Source organism: Salmo salar, chromosome ssa14 (genome assembly GCF_905237065.1).
Source record: "Salmo salar chromosome ssa14, Ssal_v3.1, whole genome shotgun sequence".
NCBI lineage: Eukaryota > Metazoa > Chordata > Actinopteri > Salmoniformes > Salmonidae > Salmo > Salmo salar.
Genome location: NC_059455.1, coordinates 69,626,762 through 69,643,101, shown reverse-complemented (window position 1 = coordinate 69,643,101; position 16,340 = coordinate 69,626,762). Strand labels below are relative to the sequence as shown.

Genomic DNA, 16,340 nt, shown 5'->3' with positions numbered 1-16,340 from the left:
GGTGGCGGCTGCAGTTGAGGTGCCAGCAGGAGTTCTCGAAGTGGTAAATGGAGTTGATGTTTTGGCAGATGCTGTTGTGGTAGCGGCTGCAGTTGTGGTGGCCGGGGATGTCGTAGTTGCGGTTACAGTTGTGGTGAGAGGGGCTGTAGTAGTGGTGGGAGCAGTTGTGGTGTCAGTGGCTGTTGTATTGGTGATTGCAGTTGTGGTGGCTGGGACTGTTGTGGTGGCGGCTGCAGTTGTGGTGTCAGCTGCAGTTGTGGTGGCAGCGGCTGTTGTAGTGTGGGCTGCAGTTGTGGTGAGAGGGATTTTAGTAGTGGTGGGAGCATTTGTGGTGGTGGTGGCAGCTTTAGTTGTGGTGTTAGCGGGAGTTCTCGAAGTGGTAAATGGAGTTGATGTGTTTGCAGATGCTGTTGTGGTTGCGGCTGCAGTTGTGGTGGCTGGGGATGTCGTAGATGTGGCTACAGTTGTGGTGAGAGGGGCTGTAGTAGTGGTGGTAGCAGTTGTGGTGTCAGTGGCTGTTGTATTGGTGATTGCAGTTGTGGTGGCTGGGACTGTTGTGGTGGCAGCTGCAGTTGTGGTGTCAGCTGCAGTTGTGGTGGCAGCGGCTGTTGTAGTGTGGGCTGCAGTTGTGGTGACAGGGGAAGTTGTAGTAGCAGCTGCAGTTGTAGTGGCAGCCTCTGTCGTAGGAGCGGCTGCAATTGTGGTGGCATTGGCTGTTGTAGTGTGGGCTGCAGTTGTGGTTACAGGCAAAGTTGTAGTGGCAACTGCTGTTGTAGTACCAGCTGCAGTTGTGGTGGCATTGGCTGTTGTAGTGTGGGCTGCAGTTGTGGTGACATTTGAAGTTGTAGTAGCAGCTGCAGTTGTAGTTGCAGAACCTGTCGTTGATGCGGCTGAAATTGTGGTGGCAGCGGCTGTTGTAGTTTGGGTTGCAATTGTGGTGACAGGGGACGTGGTGGTGTCGGCTGCTTTTGTAGTAGCAGTTGCAGTTTTGGTGGCTAGGGATGTCGTAGTTGCTGCTACAGTTGTGGTGAGAGGGGCTGTAGTTGTGGTGGGAGCATTTGTGGTGGCAGTGGTTGTCGTAGTGGTTATTGCAGTTGTGGTGACTGGGACTGTTGTGGTGGGGGCTGTAGTTGTGCTGTCAGCTGCAGTTGTGGTGGCAGTGGCTGACGTAGTTGCGGCTACAGTTGTGGTGAGAGGGATTTTAGAAGTGGTGGGAGCATTTGTGGTGGTGGTGGCGGCTGCAGTTGAGGTGCCAGCAGGAGTTCGCGAAGTGGTAAATGGAGTTGATGTTTTGGCAGATGCTGTTGTGGTAGCGGCTGCAGTTGTGGTGGCCAGGGATGTCGTAGTTGCGGTTACAGTTGTGGTGAGAGGGGCTGTAGTAGTGGTGGGAGCAGTTGTGGTGTCAGTGGCTGTTGTATTGGTGATTGCAGTTGTGGTGGCTGGGACTGTTGTGGTGGCGGCTGCAGTTGTGGTGTCAGCTGCAGTTGTGGTGGCAGCGGCTGTTGTAGCGTGGGCTGCAGTTGTGGTGACAGGGGAAGTTGTAGTAGCAGCTGCAGTTGTAGTGGCAGCCTCTGTCGTAGGGCGGCTGCAGTTGAGGTGGCATTGGCTGTTGTAGTGTGGGCTGCAGTTGTGGTTACAGGCGAAGTTGTAGTGGCAACTGCTGTTGTAGTACCAGCTGCAGTTGTGGTGGCATTGGCTGTTGTAGTGTGGGCTGCGGTTGTGGTTACAGGGGAAGTTGTAGTGGCAACTGCTGTTGTAGGACCAGCTGCAGTTGTGGTGGCATTGGCTGTTGTAGTGTGGGCTGCAGTTGTGGTTACAGGGGAAGTTGTAGTGCCAACTGCTGTTGTAGTACCAGCTGCAGTTGTGGTGGCATTGGCTTCTGTAGTACGGGCTGCAGTTGTGGAGACATTTGAAGTTGTAGTAGCAGCTGCAGTTGTAGTTGCAGAACGCTGTCATTGATGTGGTTGCAATTGTGGTGGCAGTGGCTCTTGTAGTGTGGGTTGCAATTGTGGTGACTGGGACTGTGGTGGTGTCGGCTGCTTTTGTAGTATCGGCTGCAGTTGTGGTGGCAGTGGCTGACGTAGTTGCGGCTACAGTTGTGGTGAGAGGGATTTTAGTAGTGGTGGGAGCATTTGTGGTGGTGGTGGCAGCTTTAGTTGTGGTGTCAGCGGGAGTTCTCGAAGTGGTAAATGGAGTTGATGTGTTTGCAGATGCTGTTGTGGTTGCGGCTGCAGTTGTGGTGGCTGGGGATGTCGTAGATGTTGCTACAGTTGTGGTGAGAGGGGCTGTAGTAGTGGTGGTAGCAGTTGTGGTGTCAGTGGCTGTTGTATTGGTGATTGCAGTTGTGGTGGCTGGGACTGTTGTGGTGGCGGCTGCAGTTGTGGTGTCAGCTGCAGTTGTGGTGGCAGCGGCTGTTGTAGTGTGGGCTGCAGTTGTGGTGACAGGGGAAGTTGTAGTAGCAGCTGCAGTTGTAGTGGCAGCCTCTGTCGTAGGAGCGGCTGCAGTTGTGGTGGCATTGGCTGTTGTAGTGTGGGCTGCAGTTGTGGTTACAGGCGAAGTTGTAGTGGCAACTGCTGTTGTAGTACCAGCTGCAGTTGTGGTGGCATTGGCTGTTGTAGTGTGGGCTGCAGTTGTGGTGACATTTGAAGTTGTAGTAGCAGTTGCAGTTGTAGTTGCAGAACCTGTCGTTGATGCGGCTGAAATTGTGGTGGCAGCGGCTGTTGTAGTTTGGGTTGCAATTGTGGTGACAGGGGACGTGGTGGTGTCGGCTGCTTTTGTAGTAGCAGTTGCAGTTTTGGTGGCTAGGGATGTCGTAGTTGCTGCTACAGTTGTGGTGAGAGGGGCTGTAGTTGTGGTGGGAGCATTTGTGGTGGCAGTGGTTGTCGTAGTGGTTATTGCAGTTGTGGTGACTGGGACTGTTGTGGTGGGGGCTGTAGTTGTGCTGTCAGCTGCAGTTGTGGTGGCAGTGGCTGACGTAGTTGCGGCTACAGTTGTGGTGAGAGGGATTTTAGTAGTGGTGGGAGCATTTGTGGTGGTGGTGGCGGCTGCAGTTGAGGTGCCAGCAGGAGTTCTCGAAGTGGTAAATGGAGTTGATGTTTTGGCAGATGCTGTTGTGGTAGCGGCTGCAGTTGTGGTGGCCGGGGATGTCGTAGTTGCGGTTACAGTTCTGGTGAGAGGGGCTGTAGTAGTGGTGGGAGCAGTTGTGGTGTCAGTGGCTGTTGTATTGGTGATTGCAGTTGTGGTGGCTGGGACTGTTGTGGTGGCGGCTGCAGTTGTGGTGTCAGCTGCAGTTGTGGTGGCAGCGGCTGTTGTAGTGTGGGCTGCAGTTGTGGTGAGAGGGATTTTAGTAGTGGTGGGAGCATTTGTGGTGGTGGTGGCAGCTTTAGTTGTGGTGTTAGCGGGAGTTCTCGAAGTGGTAAATGGAGTTGATGTGTTTGCAGATGCTGTTGTGGTTGCGGCTGCAGTTGTGGTGGCTGGGGATGTCGTAGATGTGGCTACAGTTGTGGTGAGAGGGGCTGTAGTAGTGGTTGTAGCAGTTGTGGTGTCAGTGGCTGTTGTATTGGTGATTGCAGTTGTGGTGGCTGGGACTGTTGTGGTGGCGGCTGCAGTTGTGGTGTCAGCTGCAGTTGTAGTGGCAGCCTCTGTCGTGGAGCGGCTGCAGTTGTGGTGGCATTGGCTGTTGTAGTGTGGGCTGCAGTTGTGGTTACAGGGGAAGTTGTAGTGGCAACTGCTGTTGTAGTACCAGCTGCAGTTGTGGTGGCATTGGCTGTTGTAGTGTGGGCTGCGGTTGTGGTTACAGGGGAAGTTGTAGTGGCAACTGCTGTTGTAGTACCAGCTGCAGTTGTGGTGGCATTGGCTGTTGTAGTGTGGGCTGCAGTTGTGGTTACAGGGGAAGTTGTAGTGGCAACTGCTGTTGTAGGACCAGCTGCAGTTGTGGTGGCAGTGGCTGTTGTAGTGTGGGCTGCAGTTGTGGTTACAGGCGAAGTTGTAGTGGCAACTGCTGTTGTAGTACCAGCTGCAGTTGTGGTGGCATTGGCTGTTGTAGTGTGGGCTGCAGTTGTGGTGACATTTGAAGTTGTAGTAGCAGTTGCAGTTGTAGTTGCAGAACCTGTCGTTGATGCGGCTGAAATTGTGGTGGCAGCGGCTGTTGTAGTTTGGGTTGCAATTGTGGTGACAGGGGACGTGGTGGTGTCGGCTGCTTTTGTAGTAGCAGTTGCAGTTTTGGTGGCTAGGGATGTCGTAGTTGCTGCTACAGTTGTGGTGAGAGGGGCTGTAGTTGTGGTGGGAGCATTTGTGGTGGCAGTGGTTGTCGTAGTGGTTATTGCAGTTGTGGTGACTGGGACTGTTGTGGTGGGGGCTGTAGTTGTGCTGTCAGCTGCAGTTGTGGTGGCAGTGGCTGACGTAGTTGCGGCTACAGTTGTGGTGAGAGGGATTTTAGTAGTGGTGGGAGCATTTGTGGTGGTGGTGGCGGCTGCAGTTGAGGTGCCAGCAGGAGTTCTCGAAGTGGTAAATGGAGTTGATGTTTTGGCAGATGCTGTTGTGGTAGCGGCTGCAGTTGTGGTTGCCGGGGATGTCGTAGTTGCGGTTACAGTTGTGGTGAGAGGGGCTGTAGTAGTGGTGGGAGCAGTTGTGGTGTCAGTGGCTGTTGTATTGGTGATTGCAGTTGTGGTGGCTGGGACTGTTGTGGTGGCGGCTGCAGTTGTGGTGTCAGCTGCAGTTGTGGTGGCAGCGGCTGTTGTAGTGTGGGCTGCAGTTGTGGTGACAGGGGAAGTTGTAGTAGCAGCTGCAGATGTAGTGGCAGCCTCTGTCGTAGGAGCGGCTGCAGTTGTGGTGGCATTGGCTGTTGTAGTGTGGGCTGCAGTTGTGGTTACAGGCGAAGTTGTAGTGGCAACTGCTGTTGTAGTACCAGCTGCAGTTGTGGTGGCATTGGCTGTTGTAGTGTCGGCTGCAGTTGTGGTGACATTTGAAGTTGTAGTAGCAGTTGCAGTTGTAGTTGCAGAACCTGTCGTAGATGCGGCTGCAATTGTGGTGGCAGCGGCTGTTGTAGTTTGGGTTGCAGTTGTGGTGACAGGGGACGTGGTGGTGTCGGCTGCTTTTGTAGTAGCAGTTGCAGTTTTGGTGGCTAGGGATGTCGTAGTTGCTGCTACAGTTGTGGTGAGAGGGGCTGTAGTTGTGGTGGGAGCATTTGTGGTGGCAGTGGTTGTCGTAGTGGTTATTGCAGTTGTGGTGACTGGGACTGTTGTGGTGGGGGCTGTAGTTGTGCTGTCAGCTGCAGTTGTGGTGGCAGTGGCTGACGTAGTTGCGGCTATAGTTGTGGTGAGAGGAATTTTAGTAGTGGTGGGAGCATTTGTGGTGGTGGTGGCGGCTGCAGTTGAGGTGCCAGCAGGAGTTCGCGAAGTGGTAAATGGAGTTGATGTTTTGGCAGATGCTGTTGTGGTAGCGGCTGCAGTTGTGGTGGCCAGGGATGTCGTAGTTGCGGTTACAGTTGTGGTGAGAGGGGCTGTAGTAGTGGTGGGAGCAGTTGTGGTGTCAGTGGCTGTTGTATTGGTGATTGCAGTTGTGGTGGCTGGGACTGTTGTGGTGGCGGCTGCAGTTGTGGTGTCAGCTGCAGTTGTGGTGGCAGCGGCTGTTGTAGCGTGGGCTGCAGTTGTGGTGACAGGGGAAGTTGGAGTAGCAGCTGCAGTTGTAGTGGCAGCCTCTGTCGTAGGAGCGGCTGCAGTTGAGGTGGCATTGGCTGTTGTAGTGTGGGCTGCAGTTGTGGTTACAGGCGAAGTTGTAGTGGCAACTGCTGTTGTAGTACCAGCTGCAGTTGTGGTGGCATTGGCTGTTGTAGTGTGGGCTGCGGTTGTGGTTACAGGGGAAGTTGTAGTGGCAACTGCTGTTGTAGGACCAGCTGCAGTTGTGGTGGCATTGGCTGTTGTAGTGTGGGCTGCAGTTGTGGTTACAGGGGAAGTTGTAGTGCCAACTGCTGTTGTAGTACCAGCTGCAGTTGTGGTGGCATTGGCTTCTGTAGTACGGGCTGCAGTTGTGGAGACATTTGAAGTTGTAGTAGCAGCTGCAGTTGTAGTTGCAGAACCTGTCATTGATGTGGTTGCAATTGTGGTGGCAGTGGCTCTTGTAGTGTGGGTTGCAATTGTGGTGACAGGGGACTTCGTGGTGTCGGCTGCTTTTGTAGTATCGGCTGCAGTTGTGGTGGCAGTGGCTGACGTGAGTTGCGGCTACAGTTGTGGTGAGAGGGATTTTAGTAGTGGTGGGAGCATTTGTGGTGGTGGTGGCAGCTTTAGTTGTGGTGTTAGCGGGAGTTATCGAAGTGGTAAATGGAGTTGATGTGTTTGCAGATGCTGTTGTGGTTGCGGCTGCAGTTGTGGTGGCTGGGGATGTCGTAGATGTTGCTACAGTTGTGGTGAGAGGGGCTGTAGTAGTGGTGGTAGCAGTTGTGGTGTCAGTGGCTGTTGTATTGGTGATTGCAGTTGTGGTGGCTGGGACTGTTGTGGTGGCAGCTGCAGTTGTGGTGTCAGCTGCAGTTGTGGTGGCAGCGGCTGTTGTAGTGTGGGCTGCAGTTGTGGTGACAGGGGAAGTTGGAGTAGCAGCTGCAGTTGTAGTGGCAGCCTCTGTCGTAGGAGCGGCTGCAGTTGAGGTGGCATTGGCTGTTGTAGTGTGGGCTGCAGTTGTGGTTACAGGCGAAGTTGTAGTGGCAACTGCTGTTGTAGTACCAGCTGCAGTTGTGGTGGCATTGGCTGTTGTAGTGTGGGCTGCAGTTGTGGTGACATTTGAAGTTGTAGTAGCAGTTGCAGTTGTAGTTGCAGAACCTGTCGTTGATGCGGCTGAAATTGTGGTGGCAGCGGCTGTTGTAGTTTGGGTTGCAAATGTGGTGACAGGGGACGTGGTGGTGTCGGCTGCTTTTGTAGTAGCAGTTGCAGTTTTGGTGGCTAGGGATGTCGTAGTTGCTGCTACAGTTGTGGTGAGAGGGGCTGTAGTTGTGGTGGGAGCATTTGTGGTGGCAGTGGTTGTCGTAGTGGTTATTGCAGTTGTGGTGACTGGGACTGTTGTGGTGGGGGCTGTAGTTGTGCTGTCAGCTGCAGTTGTGGTGGCAGTGGCTGACGTAGTTGCGGCTACAGTTGTGGTGAGAGGGATTTTAGTAGTGGTGGGAGCATTTGTGGTGGTGGTGGCGGCTGCAGTTGAGGTGCCAGCAGGAGTTCTCGAAGTGGTAAATGGAGTTGATGTTTTGGCAGATGCTGTTGTGGTAGCGGCTGCAGTTGTGGTTGCCGGGGATGTCGTAGTTGCGGTTACAGTTGTGGTGAGAGGGGCTGTAGTAGTGGTGGGAGCAGTTGTGGTGTCAGTGGCTGTTGTATTGGTGATTGCAGTTGTGGTGGCTGGGACTGTTGTGGTGGCGGCTGCAGTTGTGGTGTCAGCTGCAGTTGTGGTGGCAGCGGCTGTTGTAGTGTGGGCTGCAGTTGTGGTGAGAGGGATTTTAGTAGTGGTGGGAGCATTTGTGGTGGTGGTGGCAGCTTTAGTTGTGGTGTTAGCGGGAGTTCTCGAAGTGGTAAATGGAGTTGATGTGTTTGCAGATGCTGTTGTGGTTGCGGCTGCAGTTGTGGTGGCTGGGGATGTCGTAGATGTGGCTACAGTTGTGGTGAGAGGTGCTGTAGTAGTGGTTGTAGCAGTTGTGGTGTCAGTGGCTGTTGTATTGGTGATTGCAGTTGTGGTGGCTGGGACTGTTGTGGTGGCAGCTGCAGTTGTGGTGTCAGCTGCAGTTGTAGTGGCAGCCTCTGTCGTAGGAGCGGCTGCAGTTGTGGTGGCATTGGCTGTTGTAGTGTGGGCTGCAGTTGTGGTTACAGGCGAAGTTGTAGTGGCAACTGCTGTTGTAGTACCAGCTGCAGTTGTGGTGGCATTGGCTGTTGTAGTGTGGGCTGCGGTTGTGGTTACAGAGGAAGTTGTAGTGGCAACTGCTGTTGTAGTACCAGCTGCAGTTGTGGTGGCATTGGCTGTTGTAGTGTGGGCTGCAGTTGTGGTTACAGGCGAAGTTGTAGTGGCAACTGCTGTTGTAGGACCAGCTGCAGTTGTGGTGGCATTGGCTGTTGTAGTGTGGGCTGCAGTTGTGGTTACAGGCGAAGTTGTAGTGGCAACTGCTGTTGTAGTACCAGCTGCAGTTGTGGTGGCATTGGCTGTTGTAGTGTCGGCTGCAGTTGTGGTGACATTTGAAGTTGTAGTAGCAGTTGCAGTTGTAGTTGCAGAACCTGTCGTTGATGCGGCTGAAATTGTGGTGGCAGCGGCTGTTGTAGTTTGGGTTGCAATTGTGGTGACAGGGGACGTGGTGGTGTCGGCTGCTTTTGTAGTAGCAGTTGCAGTTTTGGTGGCTAGGGATGTCGTAGTTGCTGCTACAGTTGTGGTGAGAGGGGCTGTAGTTGTGGTGGGAGCATTTGTGGTGGCAGTGGTTGTCGTAGTGGTTATTGCAGTTGTGGTGACTGGGACTGTTGTGGTGGGGGCTGTAGTTGTGCTGTCAGCTGCAGTTGTGGTGGCAGTGGCTGACGTAGTTGCGGCTACAGTTGTGGTGAGAGGGATTTTAGTAGTGGTGGGAGCATTTGTGGTGGTGGTGGCGGCTGCAGTTGAGGTGCCAGCAGGAGTTCTCGAAGTGGTAAATGGAGTTGATGTTTTGGCAGATGCTGTTGTGGTAGCGGCTGCAGTTGTGGTTGCCGGGGATGTCGTAGTTGCGGTTACAGTTGTGGTGAGAGGGGCTGTAGTAGTGGTGGGAGCAGTTGTGGTGTCAGTGGCTGTTGTATTGGTGATTGCAGTTGTGGTGGCTGGGACTGTTGTGGTGGCAGCTGCAGTTGTGGTGTCAGCTGCAGTTGTGGTGGCAGCGGCTGTTGTAGTGTGGGCTGCAGTTGTGGTGACAGGGGAAGTTGTAGTAGCAGCTGCAGATGTAGTGGCAGCCTCTGTCGAGGGAGCGGCTGCAGTTGTGGTGGCATTGGCTGTTGTAGTGTGGGCTGCAGTTGTGGTTACAGGCGAAGTTGTAGTGGCAACTGCTGTTGTAGTACCAGCTGCAGTTGTGGTGGCATTGGCTGTTGTAGTGTCGGCTGCAGTTGTGGTGACATTTGAAGTTGTAGTAGCAGTTGCAGTTGTAGTTGCAGAACCTGTCGTTGATGCGGCTGAAATTGTGGTGGCAGCGGCTGTTGTAGTTTGGGTTGCAATTGTGGTGACAGGGGACGTGGTGGTGTCGGCTGCTTTTGTAGTAGCAGTTGCAGTTTTGGTGGCTAGGGATGTCGTAGTTGCTGCTACAGTTGTGGTGAGAGGGGCTGTAGTTGTGGTGGGAGCATTTGTGGTGGCAGTGGTTGTCGTAGTGGTTATTGCAGTTGTGGTGACTGGGACTGTTGTGGTGGGGGCTGTAGTTGTGCTGTCAGCTGCAGTTGTGGTGGCAGTGGCTGACGTAGTTGCGGCTACAGTTGTGGTGAGAGGGATTTTAGTAGTGGTGGGAGCATTTGTGGTGGTGGTGGCGGCTGCAGTTGAGGTGCCAGCAGGAGTTCGCGAAGTGGTAAATGGAGTTGATGTTTTGGCAGATGCTGTTGTGGTAGCGGCTGCAGTTGTGGTGGCCAGGGATGTCGTAGTTGCGGTTACAGTTGTGGTGAGAGGGGCTGTAGTAGTGGTGGGAGCAGTTGTGGTGTCAGTGGCTGTTGTATTGGTGATTGCAGTTGTGGTGGCTGGGACTGTTGTGGTGGCGGCTGCAGTTGTGGTGTCAGCTGCAGTTGTGGTGGCAGCGGCTGTTGTAGCGTGGGCTGCAGTTGTGGTGACAGGGGAAGTTGGAGTAGCAGCTGCAGTTGTAGTGGCAGCCTCTGTCGTAGGAGCGGCTGCAGTTGAGGTGGCATTGGCTGTTGTAGTGTGGGCTGCAGTTGTGGTTACAGGCGAAGTTGTAGTGGCAACTGCTGTTGTAGTACCAGCTGCAGTTGTGGTGGCATTGGCTGTTGTAGTGTGGGCTGCGGTTGTGGTTACAGGGGAAGTTGTAGTGGCAACTGCTGTTGTAGGACCAGCTGCAGTTGTGGTGGCATTGGCTGTTGTAGTGTGGGCTGCAGTTGTGGTTACAGGGGAAGTTGTAGTGCCAACTGCTGTTGTAGTACCAGCTGCAGTTGTGGTGGCATTGGCTTCTGTAGTACGGGCTGCAGTTGTGGAGACATTTGAAGTTGTAGTAGCAGCTGCAGTTGTAGTTGCAGAACCTGTCATTGATGTGGTTGCAATTGTGGTGGCAGTGGCTCTTGTAGTGTGGGTTGCAATTGTGGTGACAGGGGACTTGGTGGTGTCGGCTGCTTTTGTAGTATCGGCTGCAGTTGTGGTGGCAGTGGCTGACGTAGTTGCGGCTACAGTTGTGGTGAGAGGGATTTTAGTAGTGGTGGGAGCATTTGTGGTGGTGGTGGCAGCTTTAGTTGTGGTGTTAGCGGGAGTTATCGAAGTGGTAAATGGAGTTGATGTGTTTGCAGATGCTGTTGTGGTTGTGGCTGCAGTTGTGGTGGCTGGGGATGTCGTAGATGTTGCTACAGTTGTGGTGAGAGGGGCTGTAGTAGTGGTGGTAGCAGTTGTGGTGTCAGTGGCTGTTGTATTGGTGATTGCAGTTGTGGTGGCTGGGACTGTTGTGGTGGCAGCTGCAGTTGTGGTGTCAGCTGCAGTTGTGGTGGCAGCGGCTGTTGTAGTGTGGGCTGCAGTTGTGGTGACAGGGGAAGTTGGAGTAGCAGCTGCAGTTGTAGTGGCAGCCTCTGTCGTAGGAGCGGCTGCAGTTGAGGTGGCATTGGCTGTTGTAGTGTGGGCTGCAGTTGTGGTTACAGGCGAAGTTGTAGTGGCAACTGCTGTTGTAGTACCAGCTGCAGTTGTGGTGGCATTGGCTGTTGTAGTGTGGGCTGCAGTTGTGGTGACATTTGAAGTTGTAGTAGCAGTTGCAGTTGTAGTTGCAGAACCTGTCGTTGATGCGGCTGAAATTGTGGTGGCAGCGGCTGTTGTAGTTTGGGTTGCAAATGTGGTGACAGGGGACGTGGTGGTGTCGGCTGCTTTTGTAGTAGCAGTTGCAGTTTTGGTGGCTAGGGATGTCGTAGTTGCTGCTACAGTTGTGGTGAGAGGGGCTGTAGTTGTGGTGGGAGCATTTGTGGTGGCAGTGGTTGTCGTAGTGGTTATTGCAGTTGTGGTGACTGGGACTGTTGTGGTGGGGGCTGTAGTTGTGCTGTCAGCTGCAGTTGTGGTGGCAGTGGCTGACGTAGTTGCGGCTACAGTTGTGGTGAGAGGGATTTTAGTAGTGGTGGGAGCATTTGTGGTGGTGGTGGCGGCTGCAGTTGAGGTGCCAGCAGGAGTTCTCGAAGTGGTAAATGGAGTTGATGTTTTGGCAGATGCTGTTGTGGTAGCGGCTGCAGTTGTGGTTGCCGGGGATGTCGTAGTTGTGGTTACAGTTGTGGTGAGAGGGGCTGTAGTAGTGGTGGGAGCAGTTGTGGTGTCAGTGGCTGTTGTATTGGTGATTGCAGTTGTGGTGGCTGGGACTGTTGTGGTGGCGGCTGCAGTTGTGGTGTCAGCTGCAGTTGTGGTGGCAGCGGCTGTTGTAGTGTGGGCTGCAGTTGTGGTGAGAGGGATTTTAGTAGTGGTGGGAGCATTTGTGGTGGTGGTGGCAGCTTTAGTTGTGGTGTTAGCGGGAGTTCTCGAAGTGGTAAATGGAGTTGATGTGTTTGCAGATGCTGTTGTGGTTGCGGCTGCAGTTGTGGTGGCTGGGGATGTCGTAGATGTGGCTACAGTTGTGGTGAGAGGTGCTGTAGTAGTGGTTGTAGCAGTTGTGGTGTCAGTGGCTGTTGTATTGGTGATTGCAGTTGTGGTGGCTGGGACTGTTGTGGTGGCAGCTGCAGTTGTGGTGTCAGCTGCAGTTGTAGTGGCAGCCTCTGTCGTAGGAGCGGCTGCAGTTGTGGTGGCATTGGCTGTTGTAGTGTGGGCTGCAGTTGTGGTTACAGGCGAAGTTGTAGTGGCAACTGCTGTTGTAGTACCAGCTGCAGTTGTGGTGGCATTGGCTGTTGTAGTGTGGGCTGCGGTTGTGGTTACAGAGGAAGTTGTAGTGGCAACTGCTGTTGTAGTACCAGCTGCAGTTGTGGTGGCATTGGCTGTTGTAGTGTGGGCTGCAGTTGTGGTGACATTTGAAGTTGTAGTAGCAGTTGCAGTTGTAGTTGCAGAACCTGTCGTTGATGCGGCTGAAATTGTGGTGGCAGCGGCTGTTGTAGTATGGGTTGCAATTGTGGTGACAGGGGACGTGGTGGTGTCGGCTGCTTTTGTAGTAGCAGTTGCAGTTTTGGTGGCTAGGGATGTCGTAGTTGCTGCTACAGTTGTGGTGAGAGGGGCTGTAGTTGTGGTGGGAGCATTTGTGGTGGCAGTGGTTGTCGTAGTGGTTATTGCAGTTGTGGTGACTGGGACTGTTGTGGTGGGGGCTGTAGTTGTGCTGTCAGCTGCAGTTGTGGTGGCAGTGGCTGACGTAGTTGCGGCTACAGTTGTGGTGAGAGGGATTTTAGTAGTGGTGGGAGCATTTGTGGTGGTGGTGGCGGCTGCAGTTGAGGTGCCAGCGGGAGTTCTCGAAGTGGTAAATGGAGTTGATGTTTTGGCAGATGCTGTTGTGGTAGCGGCTGCAGTTGTGGTTGCCCGGGGATGTCGTAGTTGCGGTTACAGTTGTGGTGAGAGGGGCTGTAGTAGTGGTGGGAGCAGTTGTGGTGTCAGTGGCTGTTGTATTGGTGATTGCAGTTGTGGTGGCTGGGACTGTTGTGGTGGTGGCTGCAGTTGTGGTGTCAGCTGCAGTTGTGGTGGCAGCGGCTGTTGTAGTGTGGGCTGCAGTTGTGGTGAGAGGGATTTTAGTAGTGGTGGGAGCATTTGTGGTGGTGGTGGCAGCTTTAGTTGTGGTGTTAGCGGGAGTTCTCGAAGTGGTAAATGGAGTTGATGTGTTTGCAGATGCTGTTGTGGTTGCGGCTGCAGTTGTGGTGGCTGGGGATGTCGTAGATGTGGCTACAGTTGTGGTGAGAGGGGCTGTAGTAGTGGTGGTAGCAGTTGTGGTGTCAGTGGCTGTTGTATTGGTGATTGCAGTTGTGGTGGCTGGGGCTGTTGTGGTGGCAGCTGCAGTTGTGGTGTCAGCTGCAGTTGTGGTGGCAGCGGCTGTTGTAGTGTGGGCTGCAGTTGTGGTGACAGGGAAAGTTGTAGTAGCAGCTGCAGTTGTAGTGGCAGCCTCTGTCGTAGGAGCGGCTGCAGTTGTGGTGGCATTGGCTGTTGTAGTGTGGGCTGCAGTTGTGGTTACAGGCGAAGTTGTAGTGGCAACTGCTGTTGTAGTACCAGCTGCAGTTGTGGTGGCATTGGCTGTTGTAGTGTGGGCTGCGGTTGTGGTTACAGAGGAAGTTGTAGTGGCAACTGCTGTTGTAGTACCAGCTGCAGTTGTGGTGGCAGCGGCTGTTGTAGTGTGGGCTGCAGTTGTGGTGAGAGGGATTTTAGTAGTGGTGGGAGCATTTGTGGTGGTGGTGGCAGCTTTAGTTGTGGTGTTAGCGGGAGTTCTCGAAGTGGTAAATGGAGTTGATGTGTTTGCAGATGCTGTTGTGGTTGCGGCTGCAGTTGTGGTGGCTGGGGATGTCGTAGATGTGGCTACAGTTGTGGTGAGAGGGGCTGTAGTAGTGGTGGGAGCAGTTGTGGTGTCAGTGGCTGTTGTATTGGTGATTGCAGTTGTGGTGGCTGGGACTGTTGTGGTGGCAGCTGCAGTTGTGGTGTCAGCTGCAGTTGTAGTGGCAGCCTCTGTCGTAGGAGCCGGCTGCAGTTGTGGTGGCATGGGCTGTTGTAGTGTGGGCTGCAGTTGTGGTTACAGGCGAAGTTGTAGTGGCAACTGCTGTTGTAGTACCAGCTGCAGTTGTGGTGGCATTGGCTGTTGTAGTGTGGGCTGCTGTTGTGGTTACAGAGGAAGTTGTAGTGGCAACTGCTGTTGTAGTACCAGCTGCAGTTGTGGTGGCATTGGCTGTTGTAGTGTGGGCTGCAGTTGTGGTGACATTTGAAGTTGTAGTAGCAGTTGCAGTTGTAGTTGCAGAACCTGTCGTTGATGCGGCTGAAATTGTGGTGGCAGCGGCTGTTGTAGTATGGGTTGCAATTGTGGTGACAGGGGACTTGGTGGTGTCGGCTGCTTTTGTAGTATCGGCTGCAGTTGTGGTGGCAGTGGCTGACGTAGTTGCGGCTACAGTTGTGGTGAGAGGGATTTTAGTAGTGGTGGGAGCATTTGTGGTGGTGGTGGCAGCTTTAGTTGTGGTGTTAGCGGGAGTTATCGAAGTGGTAAATGGAGTTGATGTGTTTGCAGATGCTGTTGTGGTTGTGGCTGCAGTTGTGGTGGCTGGGGATGTCGTAGATGTTGCTACAGTTGTGGTGAGAGGGGCTGTAGTAGTGGTGGTAGCAGTTGTGGTGTCAGTGGCTGTTGTATTGGTGATTGCAGTTGTGGTGGCTGGGACTGTTGTGGTGGCAGCTGCAGTTGTGGTGTCAGCTGCAGTTGTGGTGGCAGCGGCTGTTGTAGTGTGGGCTGCAGTTGTGGTGACAGGGGAAGTTGGAGTAGCAGCTGCAGTTGTAGTGGCAGCCTCTGTCGTAGGACCGGCTGCAGTTGAGGTGGCATTGGCTGTTGTAGTGTGGGCTGCAGTTGTGGTTACAGGCGAAGTTGTAGTGGCAACTGCTGTTGTAGTACCAGCTGCAGTTGTGGTGGCATTGGCTGTTGTAGTGTGGGCTGCAGTTGTGGTGACATTTGAAGTTGTAGTAGCAGTTGCAGTTGTAGTTGCAGAACCTGTCGTTGATGCGGCTGAAATTGTGGTGGCAGCGGCTGTTGTAGTTTGGGTTGCAAATGTGGTGACAGGGGACGTGGTGGTGTCGGCTGCTTTTGTAGTAGCAGTTGCAGTTTTGGTGGCTAGGGATGTCGTAGTTGCTGCTACAGTTGTGGTGAGAGGGGCTGTAGTTGTGGTGGGAGCATTTGTGGTGGCAGTGGTTGTCGTAGTGGTTATTGCAGTTGTGGTGACTGGGACTGTTGTGGTGGGGGCTGTAGTTGTGCTGTCAGCTGCAGTTGTGGTGGCAGTGGCTGACGTAGTTGCGGCTACAGTTGTGGTGAGAGGGATTTTAGTAGTGGTGGGAGCATTTGTGGTGGTGGTGGCGGCTGCAGTTGAGGTGCCAGCAGGAGTTCTCGAAGTGGTAAATGGAGTTGATGTTTTGGCAGATGCTGTTGTGGTAGCGGCTGCAGTTGTGGTTGCCGGGGATGTCGTAGTTGCGGTTACAGTTGTGGTGAGAGGGGCTGTAGTAGTGGTGGGAGCAGTTGTGGTGTCAGTGGCTGTTGTATTGGTGATTGCAGTTGTGGTGGCTGGGACTGTTGTGGTGGCGGCTGCAGTTGTGGTGTCAGCTGCAGTTGTGGTGGCAGCGGCTGTTGTAGTGTGGGCTGCAGTTGTGGTGAGAGGGATTTTAGTAGCGGTGGGAGCATTTGTGGTGGTGGTGGCAGCTTTAGTTGTGGTGTTAGCGGGAGTTCTCGAAGTGGTAAATGGAGTTGATGTGTTTGCAGATGCTGTTGTGGTTGCGGCTGCAGTTGTGGTGGCTGGGGATGTCGTAGATGTGGCTACAGTTGTGGTGAGAGGTGCTGTAGTAGTGGTTGTAGCAGTTGTGGTGTCAGTGGCTGTTGTATTGGTGATTGCAGTTGTGGTGGCTGGGACTGTTGTGGTGGCAGCTGCAGTTGTGGTGTCAGCTGCAGTTGTAGTGGCAGCCTCTGTCGTAGGAGCGGCTGCAGTTGTGGTGGCATTGGCTGTTGTAGTGTGGGCTGCAGTTGTGGTTACAGGCGAAGTTGTAGTGGCAACTGCTGTTGTAGTACCAGCTGCAGTTGTGGTGGCATTGGCTGTTGTAGTGTGGGCTGCGGTTGTGGTTACAGAGGAAGTTGTAGTGGCAACTGCTGTTGTAGTACCAGCTGCAGTTGTGGTGGCATTGGCTGTTGTAGTGTGGGCTGCAGTTGTGGTGACATTTGAAGTTGTAGTAGCAGTTGCAGTTGTAGTTGCAGAACCTGTCGTTGATGCGGCTGAAATTGTGGTGGCAGCGGCTGTTGTAGTATGGGTTGCAATTGTGGTGACAGGGGACGTGGTGGTGTCGGCTGCTTTTGTAGTAGCAGTTGCAGTTTTGGTGGCTAGGGATGTCGTAGTTGCTGCTACAGTTGTGGTGAGAGGGGCTGTAGTTGTGGTGGGAGCATTTGTGGTGGCAGTGGTTGTCGTAGTGGTTATTGCAGTTGTGGTGACTGGGACTGTTGTGGTGGGGGCTGTAGTTGTGCTGTCAGCTGCAGTTGTGGTGGCAGTGGCTGACGTAGTTGC

General features: G+C 53.7%; 1 protein-coding gene across 1 annotated transcript in view; it reads right to left on the bottom strand.

Moving 5' to 3' along the window:
* Nucleotides 1–3,158: 3,158 nt before the first annotated feature.
* The window catches only part of LOC123726594 (integumentary mucin C.1-like), a gene marked incomplete at its 5' end in the record, with an annotated part of 44,019 nt that continues 30,837 nt past the window's right edge, over nt 3,159–16,340 (bottom strand). The window contains 3 exons of the mRNA XM_045693698.1: nt 3,159–3,166; nt 10,095–10,506; nt 12,989–13,048. Of these exons, the coding sequence (XP_045549654.1) occupies nt 3,159–3,166; nt 10,095–10,506; nt 12,989–13,048 (480 nt within the window). The remainder of the gene's footprint in view (nt 3,167–10,094; nt 10,507–12,988; nt 13,049–16,340) is intronic.